The sequence below is a fragment of the Ochotona princeps genome, chromosome 22, assembly GCF_030435755.1.
Source record: "Ochotona princeps isolate mOchPri1 chromosome 22, mOchPri1.hap1, whole genome shotgun sequence".
In the NCBI taxonomy this organism is placed as follows: domain Eukaryota; kingdom Metazoa; phylum Chordata; class Mammalia; order Lagomorpha; family Ochotonidae; genus Ochotona; species Ochotona princeps.
In genome coordinates this window covers 25,912,931-25,934,231 of record NC_080853.1, presented here as the reverse complement: position 1 = coordinate 25,934,231, position 21,301 = coordinate 25,912,931, and the positions used below count along the sequence as shown (strand labels likewise).

Sequence of the window (21,301 nt, the reverse complement as noted above, 5' to 3'; positions counted from 1 at the left end):
TGCTAGTGTGGGAGCTGTAGTGCTCAGGGCTCACAGCTGTTCCCCTTTTCCTTACCAGTCACATCCTTCGATCCCTCCCTCATTACACTTCTGTATCTCATAGTATACCTTATGTACAGAGCTTTAGATGACAGATAACAATTTGTTAATATCGTGTCATTCAGAGGCAGTAACTGGAACTGTGGTCAGAGGCGTGCCAGCCATATCCTCTCTCTCCTCAATTGATCGTCTCCATTCTTGCTAGATGGGCAAACCTCTCTAAATGAGGGCAGTCAATACTGTGCATTCAGCCGTAATTGTGGCTTAACTCAGTGTTCTTTGAGAAGTTAAGCAGTGTGATTTGCCTATAATTGGGCTTTCCAAAAAGTCATACCTATCTGCTCAAGTAAGAAATTAAACAACCAGACTCCCCAACTGCTCTGCACCTGCTCTCTCCCTCCCCGTGCTTGTCCTCCTCCGGTCATGTCTCTTCTTCCGAAACCTCTCATCTCCAGGTGCCTACTTGGGTCCTGACAACCAAAGCCAGCAGTCGGAGCAAAACTGATGAACTAGAACATGCGAGCCTAGGAATGGCCTCCTTCCTGGACAATCTCCTGCGACACACCCTCACCCCCACCAGCAGCAATGACTTTTCAGTGTCCCTTGCTTAATGAGCTATGTTCAACTCATAAGTCAAACACTAGACTTAACACACTGCCTTGGAAAGGCAAAGTCAAAAAGAGATGTAGATCCTCATGGCAACAGTGGACTCTGGGTGATAATGATGTCTCAAACGAGGCTCAGCAAGTGTGATAAATGCACACAGTACCCAGCTGGGGATTGGATTTAATAAAAAAAAAAAATGCTGCATGTGTGGGGGCGCACGGTGTATGTGGGACACTCCGTACCTTCCTTTCCATGTTTCTATTAACCTAAAACTGCTCCCCAAAATAACTGTCTTTATAAAAGCTGGCAAAAATGTGCTCTTCCTGTGGGTGGACCAGGATCTGCTCCCCATGTTTAGCTTGGCTTCTCTTTGGGTTACTAACAGCTGGAATGACACAAAGGCACCTTAGGATGCTATGAACAAGACAAGCCTGGCTTGAGGTGGGGATGGAACAAGGGAAATGCCCATTCTAATGCCTTCCCTCAGGGCCTGGAATGTTGCAGCACACTGATGATGACTGCACTCATACTAGTAACCACGACCATCACTGAAATATGTTTCACTGGCCTCACGTCCATGAGTATCACCTCATCTGATCATCACCACCATCCAGATAGGGTATTGGAGCAGGGGAGCACTGTAGCATAGCAGAAAAATATCCAACCTTGCAGCTGGATTGCTGGGATATACCTCGAAGGCAGTCATAACCAAAGACAATAGCCCTCACTGCTTAAATCATATTTACAGAAGTAGATGTCTGAGGCTTCTACAAAGTATTGGTAGGGAAGGATATGTTCCCTAGGTTTTTCTCCTTGGCTTATCAATAGCCATAATCTTCCTGTGTCTTCCTCTCATTCCATCTGCTGGTATCAGTATCCTAATTACCTCTTTTTATACTCTTCAGTCATTACATCACTGTGCCTCTTAAAGGTACCCTCTCCAAATACGACCACATTCTGAGATCACGGGATTGGAAGTATTCACAAGTTATTGACTGCAGCCTTCTTTCAGGGGACAGCTATTTGGAAACAGGGATAGAAATGAGAACAAAGTGTTCCCTTTCCATTTTATAACTTTCTGTACTCTTTTGATCTTCTCACCATGTGCATGTGTTACCTTACTTTTCTTTTAAATGTCAACAGGGATTATCTGGAACGAAGTAAGGGAGGAAGTATGCACTTTCTCTTTTTCTACTTTTCTGTTTTAAAAATCCCCATTTTTAATTTATTAAAGAAATAGCTCATCCTGGGGCTGCTGATGCTTGAGTTTACCACCAGAAAATCTAGAAAATCAGAGACTATCATCCATCATCAATTCTAAATGTGTGTTTTGCATGCCTCTTAAAACTGTCCTCAGCAGAAGACAAAAGTGTAAAAACTGTCATCATTTGGAATAATGCATCAAATTTACATAGCAGGCATGGTCTAACAGATTAACACTCCACCTGCAAAACTGGCATCCCACATGGGCATTAATTCAAGCCCCAGCTGCCCCACTTCCAATCTAGCTCTCTGTTAATTGCCTGTGGGAGCAGTGGAGGATGACCCAAATGTTTGGGCCTCTGCACTCATGTGGGAGACCCAGAAGAAGCTCCTAACTCCTGGCTTCAGACCAGTCAGAACCAGCTAATGCAACCATTTGAAAGATTTCTCTCTCTCTCTTCTCCTCTTCTCTCCTGTGACTCTGCCTTTCAAATAAAAATAAATGCTTAATAAAATTGCAGATTAAGGGTTGGTAGCTAGGGAAAACAATCACAGAACACTCCCTCAAGACTTTCTAGATTACAGTGTACATGTTGGCAAAGAGGACAATACTAGGTGAGAAAACAAAGATATGCACAATTCTAACTTAGCTCTAAATATGAAAAAAGTTTAGGAACATGGTAACCAATTTATTTGACTCACATTTTCTTCTTTCTTCTTTGTTGGCAAAAGTTACATATGACAAAGCAATCTTTGCTCAAATAAAACCAAAAGATCTCTTAAAGTACAAAATACAGTTTCCATAATGAGAGAGAAGCTTGGGACATTGTTTCATTCTCAGTGGTTATATAAAGTTTCCTGTGGCATCCATAATGAAAAATTAGCAGCTGAGTGTCTGAGCACAAAAGAAAAGGTTTTTTTCTGATCATTTTGGAGATCAGAAGCCTGAAACCAGGTGTTGGCCTGCTGGTGCTCCCTTGATGTTTCTAGCTATTTGCCTCTCCCACGTTCTGGTAGACGCAGGCACTTCTAGACTTCTAACAGCATAACTGCAGTCTCTGCTTCCTGCATCAACACATGGAATTCTTTGATGTTTCTCTGTCTACTTGTTATAATACCAGCTATGTCTTAGCATGACATCACCTTGACTAACTACCTCTGCAATGACCCTATTTCCATACAGAAATGGAAATGGACCTCAGAGTCACCTTCTGAGGTCCTGGAGTTTAGAACCTCACCATATAATTCAGAAGGACAGCATTCAACACATAGTAGTGGTAAATAAAATAGTTAATAGTACAGAAAATAACATTACATGATCAAAAGCATCAGAGATTAAAGAACTCCAGTATTTTCAGTAACATGCAAGCTTTGTTTCACTTTTCCTGCACTCACTTCAAGACAGAATGGTCTTCACTCTCTTTAGACGCATGTTTCCCCTTTAATCCCTTCTCTCCTTTTCCTTCCCCTACCCTAAACACTCACTGCTTATTAACAGCTACTTAATTATCAGCCTAACAGGGAAATAAGCATGGTGCACTTCCTTAGACAGGTACAGCCATAACTAAATTGTCCCAGATACTGGATGAGGGAACCACATTACATGTCCTTAGGAAGAAGACTACAGCTTAGTACAACATTCACAGCATTTAGAATTGGTCAGCCCAGGTGCATCAGCCACATTTTTAAGCTTTGGACAATGATTTCTGAAACTCCATTTTCTTGACTAGAAGGAAACCCAAGCAAGCCTCACTTCTGTTGAGAAAATGAAATGTAGTGGAAGTACCTTACTAACTGTAGAGTTGTGAGCAAGTGAGGTTTCTGCTCCACCCTGGTAGGATCCATAGATGGCATGTGGTAAATGCACAGAAACCATGTCAACTGAGAAAGCCTCAGATGAGGAGGGGAAGTAGAAGCAGCAAATGAGCATGGGTCAGGTGGAATTGCTTAGGTAACATGTTTGCCCTTATGCCAACTTAAGGTTTAAAAGCTGAACAAGAATGGTAGAATATCCATCTATTTATCTTTTAAAAAGAAGAAGAAAAAAAGAAACACTACCCAGTAATAAACATGCCTCCATTCTTCTACTACTTCCACTTATTTTTTATTTGTTCAAATGTTTACATCAATGGTCCAATTGGAGAAAGCATCTGAAACCTAAATATTGAAGTTTATGGTACATTATATTTGAAAAGGGGAAAGAAGCTATGATTAACTTGTATGTGTGTCACTGGTGTCATGTCTAAATGGCAATAAAAGGCATCATATGTGACAGGTTAGAAGTAAGAGGAGGAGAAAAAGAGATTAAGTCAGTGACCTTTCACTTATAATGTGAGGAATATAGTTCAAACACTAGAAAATATTTCTCTGACATTAAGGACTTTATCACACACACACACTTCTGAAATCTTCCCCAAAAGTCTTTTAAAATAGTTTATAACTTCGTCTCTTGGTCATGGTAATTTCATTTGTAAGAGGACATGATCTAGATGACCAGTAACAGAAAAATGGTTTCACAAAACATGGCATCCTGTCTCTACAGACCCACAGGAATATTATGGTTGTGCAGCAGCATCATGTTAAAATTATCATGGTGGGTCACTCAATAAGGAAGGAGTATACAAGAACCCAAAAAAAATAAAAGCAATTGAAAGGGTTTCATGTTATGGTTATGTGGGGGAGAGGGGGTGAAGTGTCCTCTGGTTATTTGTGTGTAGCAAGTGGAAATAGAACATTTCCAAGCATGCCTGTCTCAGCAAGTGGAACTGCAATAGTTCCTGAGGACAGGAGGATGGACTAAGGCCTCCTCTCAGAATGCCTCCTCTCCTCCTAGGATTCCTAGGCCCCTATGTTACAAGGAGGGGTGGTGTCCAGGGAGTGCAATGTTCCAAGCATCACTGGTTCCCATGAAAACCTAATTTATAGAATTAAAAATTAATTTTATGGAAATGAATTGAGACAGTCTTCATTAGAGTGCACTCGGTCTAATTGAGTTTGGAGTGATTGGAACAGCTATTCCTGCAGTAATACTAAAAAGATAAATCTTTTTCTTGTACTGCTGGGAAACAACATATAGGGATAGGTGAGAGCTTTCCAATTGCCACATGGTAGTTGCTCCTGCTTCCTGGAGGGCACAGCATGGAAGGAAGTCATCTCAAGAAGTCATTCATGACCAGGAATCCAGCCAGTATAATTTGACGTCTTCACTGGAAGCCAAAGTTTCCCATTAGTGAGTAGAGCAGATTAAGGACTCATTGTGAGACCAAAATGGGAAGATGCAGTGGTCTAATTCAGGCTCTCTTTTCAAGCTAAAGTGGCACCTTATTTTAAATATTATTTCCATAATAAAAGAGGGATTATCATGACTGTCTCCCCAGCTTCAGAACTATACATTTACTCATACATTTTAAATGTTATCCATTAATGAATACACAGACACACACTGAAGTATCTTCTGGTAGCCATGAAATACAAGGCAGACCCCTGACTTCAGGATGAATAACTGGCCAAGGGCTCCCATTACTGTGCTCTGAAATCTAAGATTTCATGCCAATAAGGCTACATTGCCCATGCCTGCTCCCAGCTGGCGATTGACAAGGCAGGGGTGCTGGGGCAGGTCCATCCCTGGCAGACACAAAGTCTAACAGCCATGTTGTGATCCTTTACAGCCTTGCTAGACCTTCCTTAGACCAGTGGGAATTTAGAGGACATATCCTTGTTCTCCCTCTCCTTAACTTGAGGGGAGACTTGCAACACAGCTTTTCTATTTTTCTCAATAAAATCCTGGCACATTTAATTCCATCTTGGCATCTGCTTCTTAAGGAATATCGCTATAGAGATATTTACACGTATTTATGTAGAGGATACTTCAAAAGGCTCACAAAAAAAATACAAGGAAAATATTTCAGTGCAAAAAAAACTGAAGTCAATATATAGTACAAAAAAATTGCTGAAGTCCATATATAGCTTTCCTAATAGTTTTTCTATGAACTTTTTAAGGACACTTTGCATGCATGGATTTCAAAACTTTTTTCATCAAAACAAACATTTTGTCAGTTCTGTTTTTCCAAGACTTTTCTGAAGTGCCCCTTTATGTGTGTTGTGTGTGTATTTTAACCATAATTTATCTCCAGTTTGCAGATGTGAGATAAGCCCAGATTTTTGTCATTACAAAAATATCCATCTATATTCTGTTTATACAGCTAGTTTCCAATTTCATTAGTTGTAATTTTTAAAACAGTGTCACAGAAAATGCCCCCTTCTTGAAATCCCTCCAAAGAGCTTATGGAACAATGCTACACTAACACTTCTTTTCCACATATACAGTTTCTGGTACCAGTAGGAATTTTCTGAAAAAACAGCCTCAAGCCTTGGAACAAAGTAAGGAATTAGTCTCCCACAATTCTGCCATAGTCCAAGCAGCAGATGAGAAAAAAAAAATCTGAAGTCAGAGCCACGGTCCGTTTGTTCTTCCCTTCTTACAATCACTCCTAGACTCTGCCAACCTCCTCTCATCCCGTGCATGTCAATCAGAGTTCTTGATTGCAAGTAGCAGGAATTGATTGTGGGTCACTTCCGTAAAAGGGAGTTGTTGGACAGGTGTCAGCGTTCATAATCGATGGGAGGCTGAAGTTCAGTCTTTGGGGATAACCATGGTGAGGACAGAGAAAACACAGCAAAGATGTTTTCCCAGGACAGTTGGCAAGTGAGCCTCTTGGGTAAATAGACTCCAAGGGTTCCTATTCCCTTACATCAGAGTCAAATCCTGGGACACAGACAGCATGGAACCTCAGAGTCTTTACAGTTCCTTAGTGTTAATTCCATTCGAGAACTCAGGGTTCTGTTTTATCATCTAGAAAGGAAATGTGGCCAATGCAGAGACAACAGTGCCATCCATCAATGTCTCTTCAAAGGTCTCTCATGTACCTGCTAGAGATGAACTACGGGACCTCCAGGCAGATGTTAGGGTCCATTTGTTAATTGATTTTCATTGTAATAGCACAGTTCTGTCAACATATATAAAGGCAGGGATGTCCAAACAAGCAAAAAGCAGTAAGCAACACAGTTTTCCTTCTCTCCTTCCTTGAAGCATATATATCCATCTCTTCCTTAAAACAGACTTGTGCCATTGCTTTCTTTATGACCCCTACTACTTTGCCTTTTTTGAGAGGCAAAGTGGTATTTTCCTCCATCTAGTCTTTATTTTTCTCCCTCTAGTTCTTATTTTAAGGAAACTCATTTTAAGCCATCACTGAAATTTAATTGCTCAGTGCAACCATCAGTAATATCTCTGGAAAGGAATCACGAAGCAAGAGGGTACGTGAGATGAACTTGTTTTTGCAGAGGAAAAAGAAAGCCATGTTACATATAAATAAAATGTGAATGCATGGAACTAGATTCCAGGAGAGAAGGGCTCATGTTGGCACTCAGGTAACATCTCAGGATTGTCCTTCCAGGTAAAGACCGCCTTGCAGCAGGAAGGATTTGACCGGAAAAAGCGAGGGTACAGAGACATCAATGAGATCGACATCAACATGAATGATCCTCTTTTTACAAAGCAGTGGTATCTGGTAAGTGTCTCTACTTCTTGTAACATTTCTCCTCTTGAAACTTTAGATGAGAGATATATTTCTGTGTTCTCATTATTCAAAGGGATGTTAGCGAGCATCTGACTCAATGTCCCTTGCAATAGTATTGATTTTCTATCAACACCGGGCATCTTGTCCCCTAATCTTCTTTCTTCTAAAACTGCTAAAAAGCCATGAACTCCTTGGTCAAAGCTACTAGCAATAGCTGATCATCCCCTCATAGCCTTTGGAAGAGTGCCTTGGTTTCCAAGTGAAGACTTTAAAATTGTGCTGAAGACAAATCAAAGGTCTGGGAGTAGTAAATCCCATGATTCCAACAATCTGAATAATGGTGGACATAATAAAGTCACAACTATAAGAAAAAAAAAGTTGACTTCACCAGGAACAAGCCAGAAAGCTCAGAGACCAAATTAGCAAAAGTAGCTTCTTAAAGTGATAGCAAGAAATCAGTGCCAGGCCTGGCACAGTAGCCTAGCAGCTAAAGTCCTTGCCTTGCACCAGCACAGGATCCCATATGGGCACTAGTTCTAATCCTGCAGGCCCCGTTTCCCATCCAGCTCCATGCTTGTGGCCTAGGAAAGCAGTCGAGGATGGGCTCAAGGCCTTGGGATCTTGCACCCACATGGGAAACCTGGGGGCGGCTCCTGGCTCCTGGCTTCGAATCAGCTAAGTTCTGGCCGTTGCAGTTCTTGGGGAATGAATCATTGGACAGAAGATCTTCCTCTCTGTCTCGCCTCCTCTCTTTATATCTGACTTACCAATAATTTTTAAAAATCTTTAAAAAGAAAAGAAAAGAAAAAGAAATCAGCCCCATTGCTGCAGGATTTGGGACAAACCAGTGTATCTACTAAAGTGGGCATATCCACCAACGTTGTACCATGATTCATGTGAACTGGTTGGATTAAGGTTAAAAAACAATCAATGACTCCAAAACAACCCCAACCACAGACCATACTGCAGGAAAATGAAAGCTAATTTGTAAAAATGAACGAAGCTTTATTTTAGCTAAGATGAAAACCATAAAGAGATGAAACTGAATTGTTGCCTTGTAGGCCTCTCTATTAAGAAATGAACCATCATTTCTTCCTGGAGCATCAAGCTTAACCATGCCTTATGATTTTTGCATGGAAATTCTGAAAACAAGAGCTGGATAATGCAATGAGCTTTCTGTATGTTAGCATGTTAGTCAGAATATGCTAGATTTGCTTCATTGATAATAAACCTACACACACACACACAAATCTCAGTGGCTTACCAAAACTCACAGCTTGTTTTTCATTCTTGCTACATGATCAATGTTTCCTAGTCCTTCAGAGATTAATGCTGATCATGCCAACATTGCTTTCAGAAGCACTTCAGCAAGGAAAGGGGGCAACTTGTACACTGGCAGTTAAATCTTCTGCCTGACCATGACCAAGGGTGCATGAGCTCACACAGTATTAGCCAAAACAACTCACAGCATTCTAAATCCAGTCTGGATGAATGGTATAATTTTAGCCTGTACTTACCAGAGGAGCAGAGATTTTTCCTCAAGGGCACTACTGGCATTCACACAAAAGTTTTAGCAACACTGTAATAGCCACTGACCATGGCTAGTAAGTACAAACTCTGACATCACTATCTTTTTTTACAATCAATATTTGACATGGTCTTTGCATATTTGAGAAAATCTTTGTGATTAAAAAAATTTACAGTTACAGAAAAAGAGTGTAGTGAACTACTAATTTTGAATTTTTCTTTCTTTCCCCTTATTTTTTAAATTTTTGAACTGGGGGGGAGCACAAGGTTTTATTTTTCTGTATTAGAACATAGACAAAAGATAAAAGATGAGCCATGTCTCTTTAGTTCATTTCAACAAATATTTGTGAGCAACACTGAGTATAATGGCAACAAAATTGCTCATAGGATATGGTCCCTCCTGCAGAGAATATTGTCATTTGGTGAGGAAACTGTGTACAAATAAGAATAACCAAGACTATATGAGCTAAATTTTAAAATGTAAGTATGATCAAAGATCTATTCAAGTGAGCATTTAATTCTCCAGGAGGATTTCTTGCAGTTCTGAGGACTTTATACAGAAGAACTTTAAAGACTTTGTTCTGGCTATAAGATATGTGGAAACTGAAACTACTTACAAATTTACATAAAACAGAAATAATCAACTGTTTATCTCCAAAAAATTTTTGGAGAGGACTGCTATAAGAGAGTGGTAGGGGGAAAGAACACCCAAAATGCTATTTCATGGACAATGGGGTCCTTGAGTATCAAGCAACTGCAGAGTAAGTCAAGCCAATATTTATGCAGGGGGTTTGCAAGTTCACCCTAATAAGATTCTCTGCTTTGGAATTCCTGTGCCAGATCAACACAGGACAAGCTGATGGGACTCCTGGCCTTGACTTAAATGTGGCAGAAGCCTGGGAGTTGGGATACACAGGAAAAGGTGTGACCATCGGAATTATGGATGATGGTGAGTATTTTGAAGCTTCAGATGATTTGATAGCATTTGCAAGGTAATGTGTCTTTGCATGCCTTCAAAATGTAAAAGATTTACTGGTTTCAGGTACCAACCTGACACAACTGGGCTTGATCACATCTTCTCCTGCCTCTGCATCAGTGGTCCTCAAACTTGATGATGACCTTAACAAATATCTTTATAATTATTGAATAAAAAATTGAAACAGATGAACTAAAAGTTGCTTATCACTCAACCATGATTTCTTATTGAATCACATGAATTAGTGTCTAAAGAAATTCAATTCAATTTTATTCACATCATCACATGAAACTCCATTGCAGAGTGTGGGTCTCGGTCCATGAAACAGCTTTGTACTAACAGATTTGTGAATTGGGGATATTTGGCTTTATTGCTGATTTCATAATGAACACTTGTAGGACAGTCCTTGAAGACCTTGTATCTCAGCCACCTTCTAAAGAATATTCTATGCTACACACCTGCCAGATGAACATTTAGCTGAGCTCTGTTCTCTATAGCTTAAAATATTTTGTATCTACGGTATGTATTGGTGTTTTTCCAACTACACATGTCCTTGACTCTATCTGTGTTCTGTGGAGTCACCGCTCTGCAGCCACCCGCTGGGGACAGGCCTCTGCTCTTCATCAGGCAGCAGTGCCCCCCGTAAAGAGCTCCAGGATACACTGCCAGTCCAGGTACACACAAGGGTCACACAGGATGGAACACTGCAGCGTTTCCCTTCAGAAGATCCTCAAAGAACACTGTGTTCTCTAAAGCAAGCCTTTGAAGCAGAATTGATGGGAAAAGCAAGAGGAGTCAGCACGCTTCAAATCTGTGTTCTCTTTGTATGGGCTCATTAACTAGCAACACAAAAACAATGCTCCCGCGTCTTCTGATGTGTGAGACGTTTTGAAGTGCAGGTAAAAGCTTTCTCCATTGGGCTTTCAAGAGAATAAAGGTTTCTATACACAAGTGGATGAGGACAGACATCAGCAGTTTGTAAATGTCTTTTGTATCTTCATTTTTTGGCTTGGAAATGTGCCCAAAAGGGTTGAAGCCCGCTCAGAGGGAAAAAAAAAGGCATCCAGGTTTGGGGAAACCTTCCTGGGATGTGTCATGATGACCATTTCTATCTACAGTGACACTACAGTGACAACACATGCCCACTGCTCTTTGGAATCTCCATCAGCACTACAGGGATCCTTTTCAGGATTTTTTACTTAAACCCCCTTGACTGACTCTTAAGTCATCTTTCCCAAGGACAGAAAGAGGATGACTTCTGACTCTGTTCCATAGCAACAGGCTGAGACCCTTAGGAAAATCTAAGTAGATTTTCTTGTCTAACCTTATTTCTTTTGTTAATTTAAGGTGTGGGAGTCCAAAAGTGTGAATTCTTTCCCTGTCAAGGCTCATAACTTCTCCACTGTTTTGTTCATCTACTGCTGCAAAACAAATCCTCCCAAAACTTAACAACTTTCAGAAAGTAGTCCTATTATCATCCCTCACAATTACCTGTGGGTCCACAGGGGCCCAGACAGTTCGGTTGCAGGTCTCGTTAGGGTATCTCATGCAGTTGGGATCAGAAGGCAGCTGAGGCTGGAGTCTGCTGGAGACAACCAAGCAAAATTGGCTTGGAGAGCCCAGTGCAATAGCTTAGTAACTGAAGACCTCGCCTTGCATCCACTGGGATTCCATGTGGGCGCCGATTCGTGTATTAGCTGCTCTACTTCCCATCCAGTTCCTGCTTGCAGACTGGGCAAACAGTGGAGGATGACCCAAGCCTTAAAACCCTGTACCTGTGTGGGAGACTGAAAAAAAATCCCCTGGCTCCTGGCTCCGGATTGGCTCAGCTCTGGCCATTGCAACCACTGAGGGGGTAAACCAGAGGATGGAAGATCTTTTTCTCTGTATCTCCTTCCCTCTGTATATCTGCCTTTCCAATAAAAATAAATAAATAAATCTTTTTTAAAAATAAATCGGCTTGGCCTCCCCCTTTCTCCATGTGATCTAAGACCTCCCCTCTCTGTATAGTGCTCCCAGAAAGGTAGCTGATTTCTTACAGGTGGCTCAGGACTCCCCAGAAACAAGCGGAAGCTCTTCAAGACTAAATTCACAATGGTGCCTATTGCTACAGTCTCAAAGTGGATGAATTCACATGGAGGAATGGGTAAAAGAGAGATATACAAGCACCCTCTGGCTCTTTTACAAGGGCATAATGCCATTCGCCTTAATTGTCTCTTAAAAGCCCCGGTTTTTTATACTATCACATTGGGGCATTAAGTTTTGACATGAATTTGGGAGGAATGCAAACGTCCGCATCATTGTAATGCCTTTCATGGGGTGCTTATTTTATCCTGGCAGACAGCTGAATGCCTAAGTGTCAAGACTGCGACCAGGTGTCCCTCTGACCAGAAACTAATTTACAACAGCAGATGCTCTAGGGTTCTTCCCTGACCTGTGTCCACCTGATTAGGTTTGGGTGTATTTGTCAAGTGAGATGAGACACAGGAGCAGCCACATGATAAAACACATGGAATAACGGAAGTGGTTTATTACCTCCAGATCTCAAAGAGAGCAGAGGAGAAGGACAGCCCACAGAGGTAATGAGAAAGAAGGGCTGGATGGGAAATGCACACTCCACCAGCAGAAAAGGAGTGAAGAAACCAACAACCTGCAGGCAAAGCCTTTATTGGAATCCAGAGCATCCTCTAGGTGTATTTCCTGTAGAGAGTTGTAATTGGTGGGTTTGAAGCAAGCAGGCATGAGTTCCATGGAGTCACACTGAGACTGAGAGAGGATCACTGTGGTAGATACACAAATTCCATACCAAGTGTGGGGTCAATCAAGTAGGCTGTCTTTAGCTCTTGCACAGGAAAGAGCTGCTGTGTGGATGTGGCTCTGTAAAGCAGATTTCTCGATTGACCACATCAGGGATGTAGAACAAAGCAGAGAATCAGACACTGCCAAGGATGATTAAGTCCTACTTCCTGGTATGAGAAGATTAATCCTATAATCAAAACAGATACTGAATAAACTTCTAAGAATTGACTATTCTGCACAAGTTTCTTAGCCAGCTTCTAGTTTCCTCCAGCGTGAGCATCCAGAGGGAGCAGGTGGAAGATGCCTGGGCTTTCTTTGGCTACCCTTGGAAGCAGCGCAACAGAGTTCTATAACCCTCTGAGGGATGCAGTCACAAGCCCACTCAGATGGAAAAGTAGGCAGTGGGCCCACCTCTCAGTGGGAAGTGTGACATATGGAGTGGGAGATACTAAGCAGCTGGCTTTGAAGAACACAGCACGTTCCTTGAGGGCTCCTTCTCACTACATAAACTCAGTGAGATGTGTCGCGTGCCAGATGCTAAGTTCTCTCCAGAAACTGCAAGGACTGATCTCAGGGTGCTGTGATGCTACATGTCTCAACTGAGCAATTAACATTCTGAGAATAAGACCATGGAATCCCTTGCTGGTTCTCGGTAGGGGATGGGGAAGATCTCTAAAGATATCACAGCAGGCAATTTTGGATTCCTGCAAATAAGACTCTAAAAAGATTCAAACTTATCAAAGCATACTAACAATTGATGAACAAACATGCATCATTTGTGCATCACATTCATCACAGTTGGTGATAAGTCAGTCTCTCCCTTCCCTCACCCCATAGATTGAGCACAGTTTAGGTTCTTTTTCTAAATCATCTGTATTTAAATGAATCCAGTAATAATGTAAGAATTTTAAAATTAATAAGCAGATACTGATGATTGGTAAATTCCACCTCAGAAGATGAACAACCATACAAAGGCATTAAAATACTATCTACTTAGCAGGCTATCATTCTCATTCTTTAGGTCATTACTCATTTTTCTGACTCATGTCTGTCATCCTTCACAATTCTGTCTGTAATCATTTCTTCTCAAAGTCTGCATCTTCTCTACCTAACACTTAGTTTTCACTCTTAATCAAGTCCTTCTTCTAATCAGACTAAATGAGTTTGTTTTCATTCTAATTTCTTCTAGTCTCACATTAGTTCATTGTTCTAATATTTTCCCTTCAGTAGAGACTACAATTTCTTTTTATTAGAAGTGGCTTTGGTTTTTGTTTATCAATCTACCTACCTATGAGACAGATTGAGTTCTTGTCTTCTGGTCCACTCCATAAATGCTTGCAATGCCTAGGATGGGACCAGATCCAAAGCTGGTAGTAGAGAACTCATTTTGCACCTCCCATAGGTGAAGGAACCTAATTACTTGAGCTGTCACCACTGCATCCCAGGGTCTACAGTGGCGTGAAGTTAGAGCCAGGAGCCAGAGCAGTAATCAAACCAAGGCATTCCAAATGGGACACTGGTGTCTCCACCAGTAGTCTAAATAACCACTCCAAGACTATCATTTCTTGAAACATTTTTTCCTCCCAAATTCTATCAGAACATAGAATCTCTGGACAGATATCTGTAGAAGAATGAAATTAGATCCCTACCTCACACCATTCACAAAAATCTATTCAAAATGAACAAAAGATCTAAATTTAAATCCTGAGACTATGAAATTTCTAGAAGAAAATGTAGAGAAAATACTTCAAGACTCCTTGGATAAGAACCACAAAGTGCAGGTAACGAGCAAAATAAGACGAATAGATTTATATCAAACTCGGAAACTTCTACATAGCGAAGGAAACAAACAAAAGAATGAAGAGATATCAATAAGAATGGGAGAAAATATTTGCATGCTATTTATCTGACAAAGGATTAGTATCCAGAATATGTCAGCAACACAAAAATCTCAATAGCCTAAAAACAACCATTGCAGCTAAGACATGGGCAAAGGAATGGAATAGACAGTTCTCAAAAGAAGAGATACAAATGGTGAACAAATAAATGGAAAAAATGATCCATATCATTCACCATCAAGGAAATTCTAATAAAAACCACAATGAGATATAACTTTCCCCTATCAGAAAAACTATCATAAAAAGGACAACAAATAATGAAAAGTGTAAGGAGAAAGGGAAACTCGTACACCCTGTGGAAATATAAATTAGTGCAGCCACTGTGGAAAACAGTATGGAGATATCTTTAAAAAACTAGAAACAGACTTGCCATATGAGCAGCAATCTTGCTATTGGATATATACTAAAAATTATGAACTCATCGTATCAAAGAGATATTTCTCCAGCAAGTTTACAGCATCACTGTTCACAAGAGCCAAAATACAAAATCAATCAAGATGTCCACAAGCCCAAGAATGGACAGAGAAAATGTGATATATTGATACACTCACACACAGAGTGGAATATTATCCAGCTGTAAAAAGGATGAAATTGTGTCATTCGCAGCAAGATTGTTGGAAATGGAGGATACCATGATGAGTGAAATAAGCAAGACACAGAAAGACAAATACTAAGCATTTCCTATTACACTTAAAAACTAAATTTTTTTAAGCCTTTGTGTACTAGTTTTGCTGCAAGTGGAAGATTTTGTCAAAAAATTAATTTTAAAACAGCAGTAAGAATTGTAATAATATAGGGGAATCTAGGGGTTGGAAGAAGAGGGAGGGTGAGAGGTGAAATCACTGAGCCTATGAAACTGTATCATAAAAAACAAAATATTTTTTAAAAGCAACAGGAAGAACTACTGACAAAAAGAACACAGCATCATGTTTTTAAAAATGGCTTCCTACTAGAAAAAAATACATTCTCTGTGTGCTTTATTTTGACTGATATATATATATATATATAAACATTTTCTCAAACAATGAGGTTACAAAATGTAACCAATTTCAGCAAATACACACAACATCTCAAAGCCAAGTAAATTTTTTAAATGTTTTTGCTCCTGTGTGTTATCCATATTACCTTAGTGATGTGACTGGTAATACTAACAATGATGATAAGAAATCCAATATACCAAGTCTTTACTACCAGCCAAACACTTTTGATGGATTGTCTCTAATCTTGAAAGCTGTTTTTCAAGGGAAATTGCAGTCCCATGTCAAAGATAAGAGAGACTGTGCTATTTGGCCAAAACTACATAAACACTAGCATCTGAGATCAGAATGGAACTGGATCTGTTGGTCTCATAGCTCATGCTCATCCCAACTTCATTAAATCCTAACTGGATGAACTTGGAATTAGTGACTGTAATTAGTGATCAGAACTAATTAGGGTCAGCAACCTTTGTCACTTGGGATAGCCACATCCCATATCAGAGTGCCTGGTTGAAACCCTGCCACCCACTAGGGAGACCTGGATTGGGTTTTGGACTCTGACTTTATCTCAGTCCAGTCCCAACTATCGGGAGTAAATGAGTAAATCAAAGATCTCTCTGCCTTTCATGTAAAATGAAAATAAATTTTAACATTATTAAAATATTAGTCATTAAATCTTCCGATCCATTTCCTACTGCAGATCTTAAGAAGGGAAAAGAAGCAGCAAGCATAATGATGGTGAGTGAGGAGTGATTGGTTATACTCTCCAAGCTCGAGAAAGCAACCAGCACGATGGCTCAGTAGCTGAGTCCTACATGCACCAGGATCCCATATTGGCGCCAGTTCGTGTCCTGGCTGCTCCACTTCCCATCCAGATCTCTGTTTGTGGCCAGGGAGAGCAGTAGAGGATGTCTCAAAGCCTTGGGACCCTGCACCTGCATGGGAGACCCAAAGATAGCTCCTGGCCCCTGAATTCAGATCAGCTTGGCTCCAGCCATTGCAGCCACTTGGGGCATGAACCAACAGACAGAAGATCTTCCTGTATTTCCTTCTCTCTATAAATCTGCCTTTCCAATAAGAATAATTAAATCTTAAGGGAAAAATAACAACCATGAAGACAGCCACTACTTCACGTGCCATGATATCCACAGTGAAACCCAATACATATGCTGCAGTCCAGTGACTTTCAATTCATAAAATATCTGTACAACCACAAAAAAAATTTAATGAATGCAGGGAGCAGATGTTTAGTCAAACAATTAGTACGTCCATGCCCTACATTGGAATACAATATTTTGATTCCCAGCTCTAATTCCCAACTCCAGCTTCACGCCAATACATATTCCTGGAGGCAATAGGTGATGGCTCAAGTAACTGAACTCTTGCCTTACATACGGTAGGCTTGGACTGAGTTTCCAGCTTCCAGCTTCAGCACTGGGCCCCGACCCTAGCCACTGCAAGCACTGAGGAGTAAATCAGGAGATGAGAGTTCTCTCTGTTTTCTTTCTCCTTCCCTACCCCTTCCTCCTTCCTGTTCTCTCCCAAATAAGCAAAAAGAAATACTCATCCTAATATAAGAGTATTTTTGAAAGTTACAGAAAATGAAATTAAGGGGTCAGCAATATGACACAACCAGCAAAGCCCTTGCCTGAAGCACCAGCATCCCATATTGGTGCTGATTCAAGTCCTGGCTACTCTACTTCCAATCCAGCTCCGTGCTAATGTGCCTACAAAGCAACAGAGGATGAGCCAAGCACCTGGGCCCTTGCATCCACATGGGAGAACCAGAAGTAGTTCCTGGCTCCTGGTTCTGGCTCCTGGCTTTGCTCTAGCCTGGCCCCAGCCATTGTGGCTATTTGGGGAGTAAACCAGCAGATCAAAGACCTCTCTCTCACACTCTCTCTTTCTCTATGTGTAACTGTGCTTTTCAATCAATAAGATAAATCTGTTTTTAATTACATCTTAAAATAACTTTGTTTTGCTGCAAACAAATTGGAACTCATATACAAAATTTCATGGAAAATGAGCACTATGAAAAACCTATGCATGGGTCTTAAACGCTTTTTTGCAGAAAGACAAGCTTATGTTTTTCCACAAACTTGTAAGTGCGCTCATCGAAGTCCCTTTCTGCAGGACAAAGCTACCACAGTGGCACAGCTTTATGCAGCACACAGTGCAGATACCAGTTATGAGGAAATTAATGATTCTCCTGGCTTCAAAGTATGGCATCCCAATGTAGTAGCCAAGTGCACCAGCTCCATTGCTCCCACTTCGTTAATTCTTGCCCTGATAAACAAACACAGAGAGGGCAAGCAACCCACCTGAAGTCTCACAGCCAATCACTGGGTAGCTGGGACTCCAATTCTGATCCTTGATACCAAAAGTCTACACTCACCTTCAGTATGCCCTGTTTCTCCCAGAGCTAGATGCTTAGGTGTAAGTCCTGCAACATTTAAAGGGCACTTCAAAAATTTCATTGGAAGTAGAATTAAAAAGTAAGTCTGTTTTGGTGCCAGAATTTTAAAATCAATGCATAGTGTTTTCATAATTTGCATTTGTCATGACTTTTTGAAGATCCCTCCTGTGTGTTTCCACAGACCCAAATGAGGACTTTGCCCTGGCATCCCTTGGTGGCTGGTGAAGTCCAAGGGCCTGAGGGGGTTCAACAGTGCTTACAGACCATGGTTCAATCCTTGGACCAACTCCTTGGCAACCAAACAGCCCCCAAAAAGAGAAACGCAGGGCTCCTGCTGAGAGCTCCCAGGCCTCAGGCTTCCTAGAAAACCACTTTTCAAAAAGGCAAGCATCAGCTAACAACTGGGAACACCACGCGGGAAGCCATTTGCCCTCTGACTAATAGCTTTTTCCACCTGAGCCACATTCCCCTCTTTATTTCCATGCCTGACTATGCTCTCCTAATCCATTGATACCCCGTACCTTGTGAAATAATAATTGCTTTTCCTCCCCACGGCCAGTTGCATTTCAGAGGAAATGCCAGTTGATGCTTTCAAAATGTCAGAATTTCTATAAATCTCTTAGATCACTTATTTGAGGAGCTATCCATCTTGCTGTCACTAAGCTCCTTAGTGCTGAAATCTGTGGCAGAAGTGTGATCCCAGGGTCCAGGCGCTATTAGCTTTGCTGCCCTGAAGAATGAGGGCAGCTGGACAGAAACTAGGGCAGAGCAGCCCACCTGGTCACAGGTGGAAACCTAAGCTGGTGGCTTAGGGAGCAGAGCTCAGGCCAGCCTGCCTGCGGCGACGCTACCCTCTTGAACAGCTTTCTGGAGGACTAACCTTGGCTCCTGTCTTGTTGTCTCTTCACAGGGATTGACTACCTTCACCCGGACCTCGCCTCCAACTATGTAAGTACAAACTGACATTGGTGGAGAGAAGTGTGTGTGTGTGAAGCATTTTGGTGCCCCTGGTTACGGGGAACACAGTCACATGTACAATGCACAGGAATAAGCATGCAGACACACCAACAGGAACACATGCACACAACATGCACAAGAACACATACAGGCACATATGCACACACGCTTACACAATAATTGAGATATGTTCATTCAGAAACACATGCATGCACGCAGGAACCCACACATTCACAAACATGCATATACAAATACTAGAACAGCCCAAGTGGTTAAAAGTCACAGTTGAAGTAACAAATCAAATGAACAAGGCCTGGGACCTAGCAGCAGGCTTTTTAAATGGCTGTATGATAAAAGAAGAGATAAAAACTTGAAGTCTAGGAAATAAGACTACCAAGCAAACAGGTAGAGGAAGGTACAAAGAAGAAAGAGACTTGGCAAGGCTAAAGCAACTCTCGCTAACAATCCTGAGGGGTGGAAATGAGCCATTTTGGTTCTCACTGAACAAAACTGAAGGCAAACAGACAAAAACTGCAGCAACTAATGTTACAGGCAAAGCTTCATTAGAGTGAGAACATTGCTTATGACCACTCCATACTTTCTCCCCCACAACATTGAGAATCCCATTTAGTGGTCCTGGACAAGCAGGAAGTTTCAGCCAAGAATCACAGCACGTGCTGCTGAGCCGTGACATGCTGTGTTCCTGATAAAAACCACAGGCTTTTAAACATCATTGATCCCTTTACTCTAATTCTAACAAGCACAGTACTCAAGCCCTGCTATATTCACTTAAAATTATACTCCTATTAATCCAGATCTCAATCTATAAAAATGTTATCTTAGTAGTCACACATTCATAATTAGGAGCACAGGGTTGAAAGGATGGTTTGCAAGCTAGAGTTTAGTGCTCTGGACATGAGCAATCAGTCTACCAACAGTGAGAAAAACTGTTTACTACATAGATTTTATAAACCCCAAGGAGTACAAATTGAACTGAGCATTTTTTAATACTGAAAATTAAATGAATCATTGGCACAGTACAGGAAGAAAGGACAGACGATTAGCCGAAGCTAGACCCTCAGTGACAACAAACCACTTCTGCAGAACCAACAGTGAAAAACTGCCTATAGGTTTTTAAGAGCAGAATCAGCTCTGCGCTCCTGGCCCTGGCTGGCTCTTCCAGTGTCTGCTCTGTTTTCCATCATCCCCCATAAGTGGAGCTCTGTCCCTGAAAGGGATATGGGGAAACATGCAGGCTCTGATGCCCCAAAGTGCCTACCCAAAATGCACAGAGGCCCACTGTACCTCTAGGACAAATCAGTTTGTACAGCATTCTCACAGGGTTTTCCCCATTTTCCCAAAATGGAATTGCTCAACCTTAACATTTGGAGGAATTCAAGGTGAACTGTCTGCTCAGCATTTTGGAAAGCTGATGTTACACTGCCTCTTTCCTGCACACACAGACCAGCCCCACCAAGGCCACGGATAACAGACTGACCTCTGCACCGGTCCTGGAGTTTTTTGTCAGGCTGCTCCCAATGTCAGTGAACAGATGAGAGAGAGAGGGAGAGAGAGGGAGAGAGAGAGAGAGAGAGAGAGAGAGAGAGAGAGAGAGACTGACTAATTAACACAAGGTGAAAAAAAAATCCCCCTGGTATGATGAAATTGAGGAGTGAAACATCCAAATTAAGGAATATTGGCTCTTCTTGGCTCTCCAACATCAGAATACAATTAATGCCATGTTCTTCATTTATTTTTGAAAAACACTTTTCCAAATTAAAGAAATAAATACATGTTTCCTGTAGGAAATTAAAAACAGATTCAAAAACAAGTCATAATGCTGCTGCTATCCTTAATGTTTGGGGCATTCCTTTCTATGTATATATTGGACTACTCTTACATATTTAACATATCCCTGCCTACTTGATATGTAGTGTCCTTTTCATATTATTATATATTTTTCAAAACATGATTTTAAGAGCTACAGTGCATTTTCTATGGCTATAATTCATTTAAACATTCTGATCCCCAAGTGTTGGACAAGTAGGTTGCTTCCAATGGGTGTCTCACTCCAAAAGAGACTGTGAAAGACTGACATTGTTGGCCGAAGGACTCCAAGACACAACCTGCTTAAGCAGAAATAACTAGAATGTTTGTTCTAGAAGGGAGAAAACTTCAGTGAGACCTTATGTTTTCAAATAACTCAAATTCTCCATGGAGTATGAGGTTCAGGAATTTCTCACAGGAAAATCCCCACCACTGGGCAGAACCATGTGTGGGAAATTTGAATTCAGTCAAAGGAAGAAGTATGTAATGAATAAGGT

General features: G+C 41.1%; 1 protein-coding gene across 1 annotated transcript in view; it reads left to right on the top strand.

Moving 5' to 3' along the window:
* The window catches only part of PCSK2 (proprotein convertase subtilisin/kexin type 2), a 214,843-nt gene that overhangs the window by 99,195 nt on the left and 94,347 nt on the right, over positions 1-21,301 (top strand). Inside the window, exons 3-5 of the mRNA XM_004598172.3 lie at positions 7,305-7,418; positions 9,795-9,903; positions 18,931-18,968. Of these exons, the coding sequence (XP_004598229.1) occupies positions 7,305-7,418; positions 9,795-9,903; positions 18,931-18,968 (261 nt within the window). The remainder of the gene's footprint in view (positions 1-7,304; positions 7,419-9,794; positions 9,904-18,930; positions 18,969-21,301) is intronic.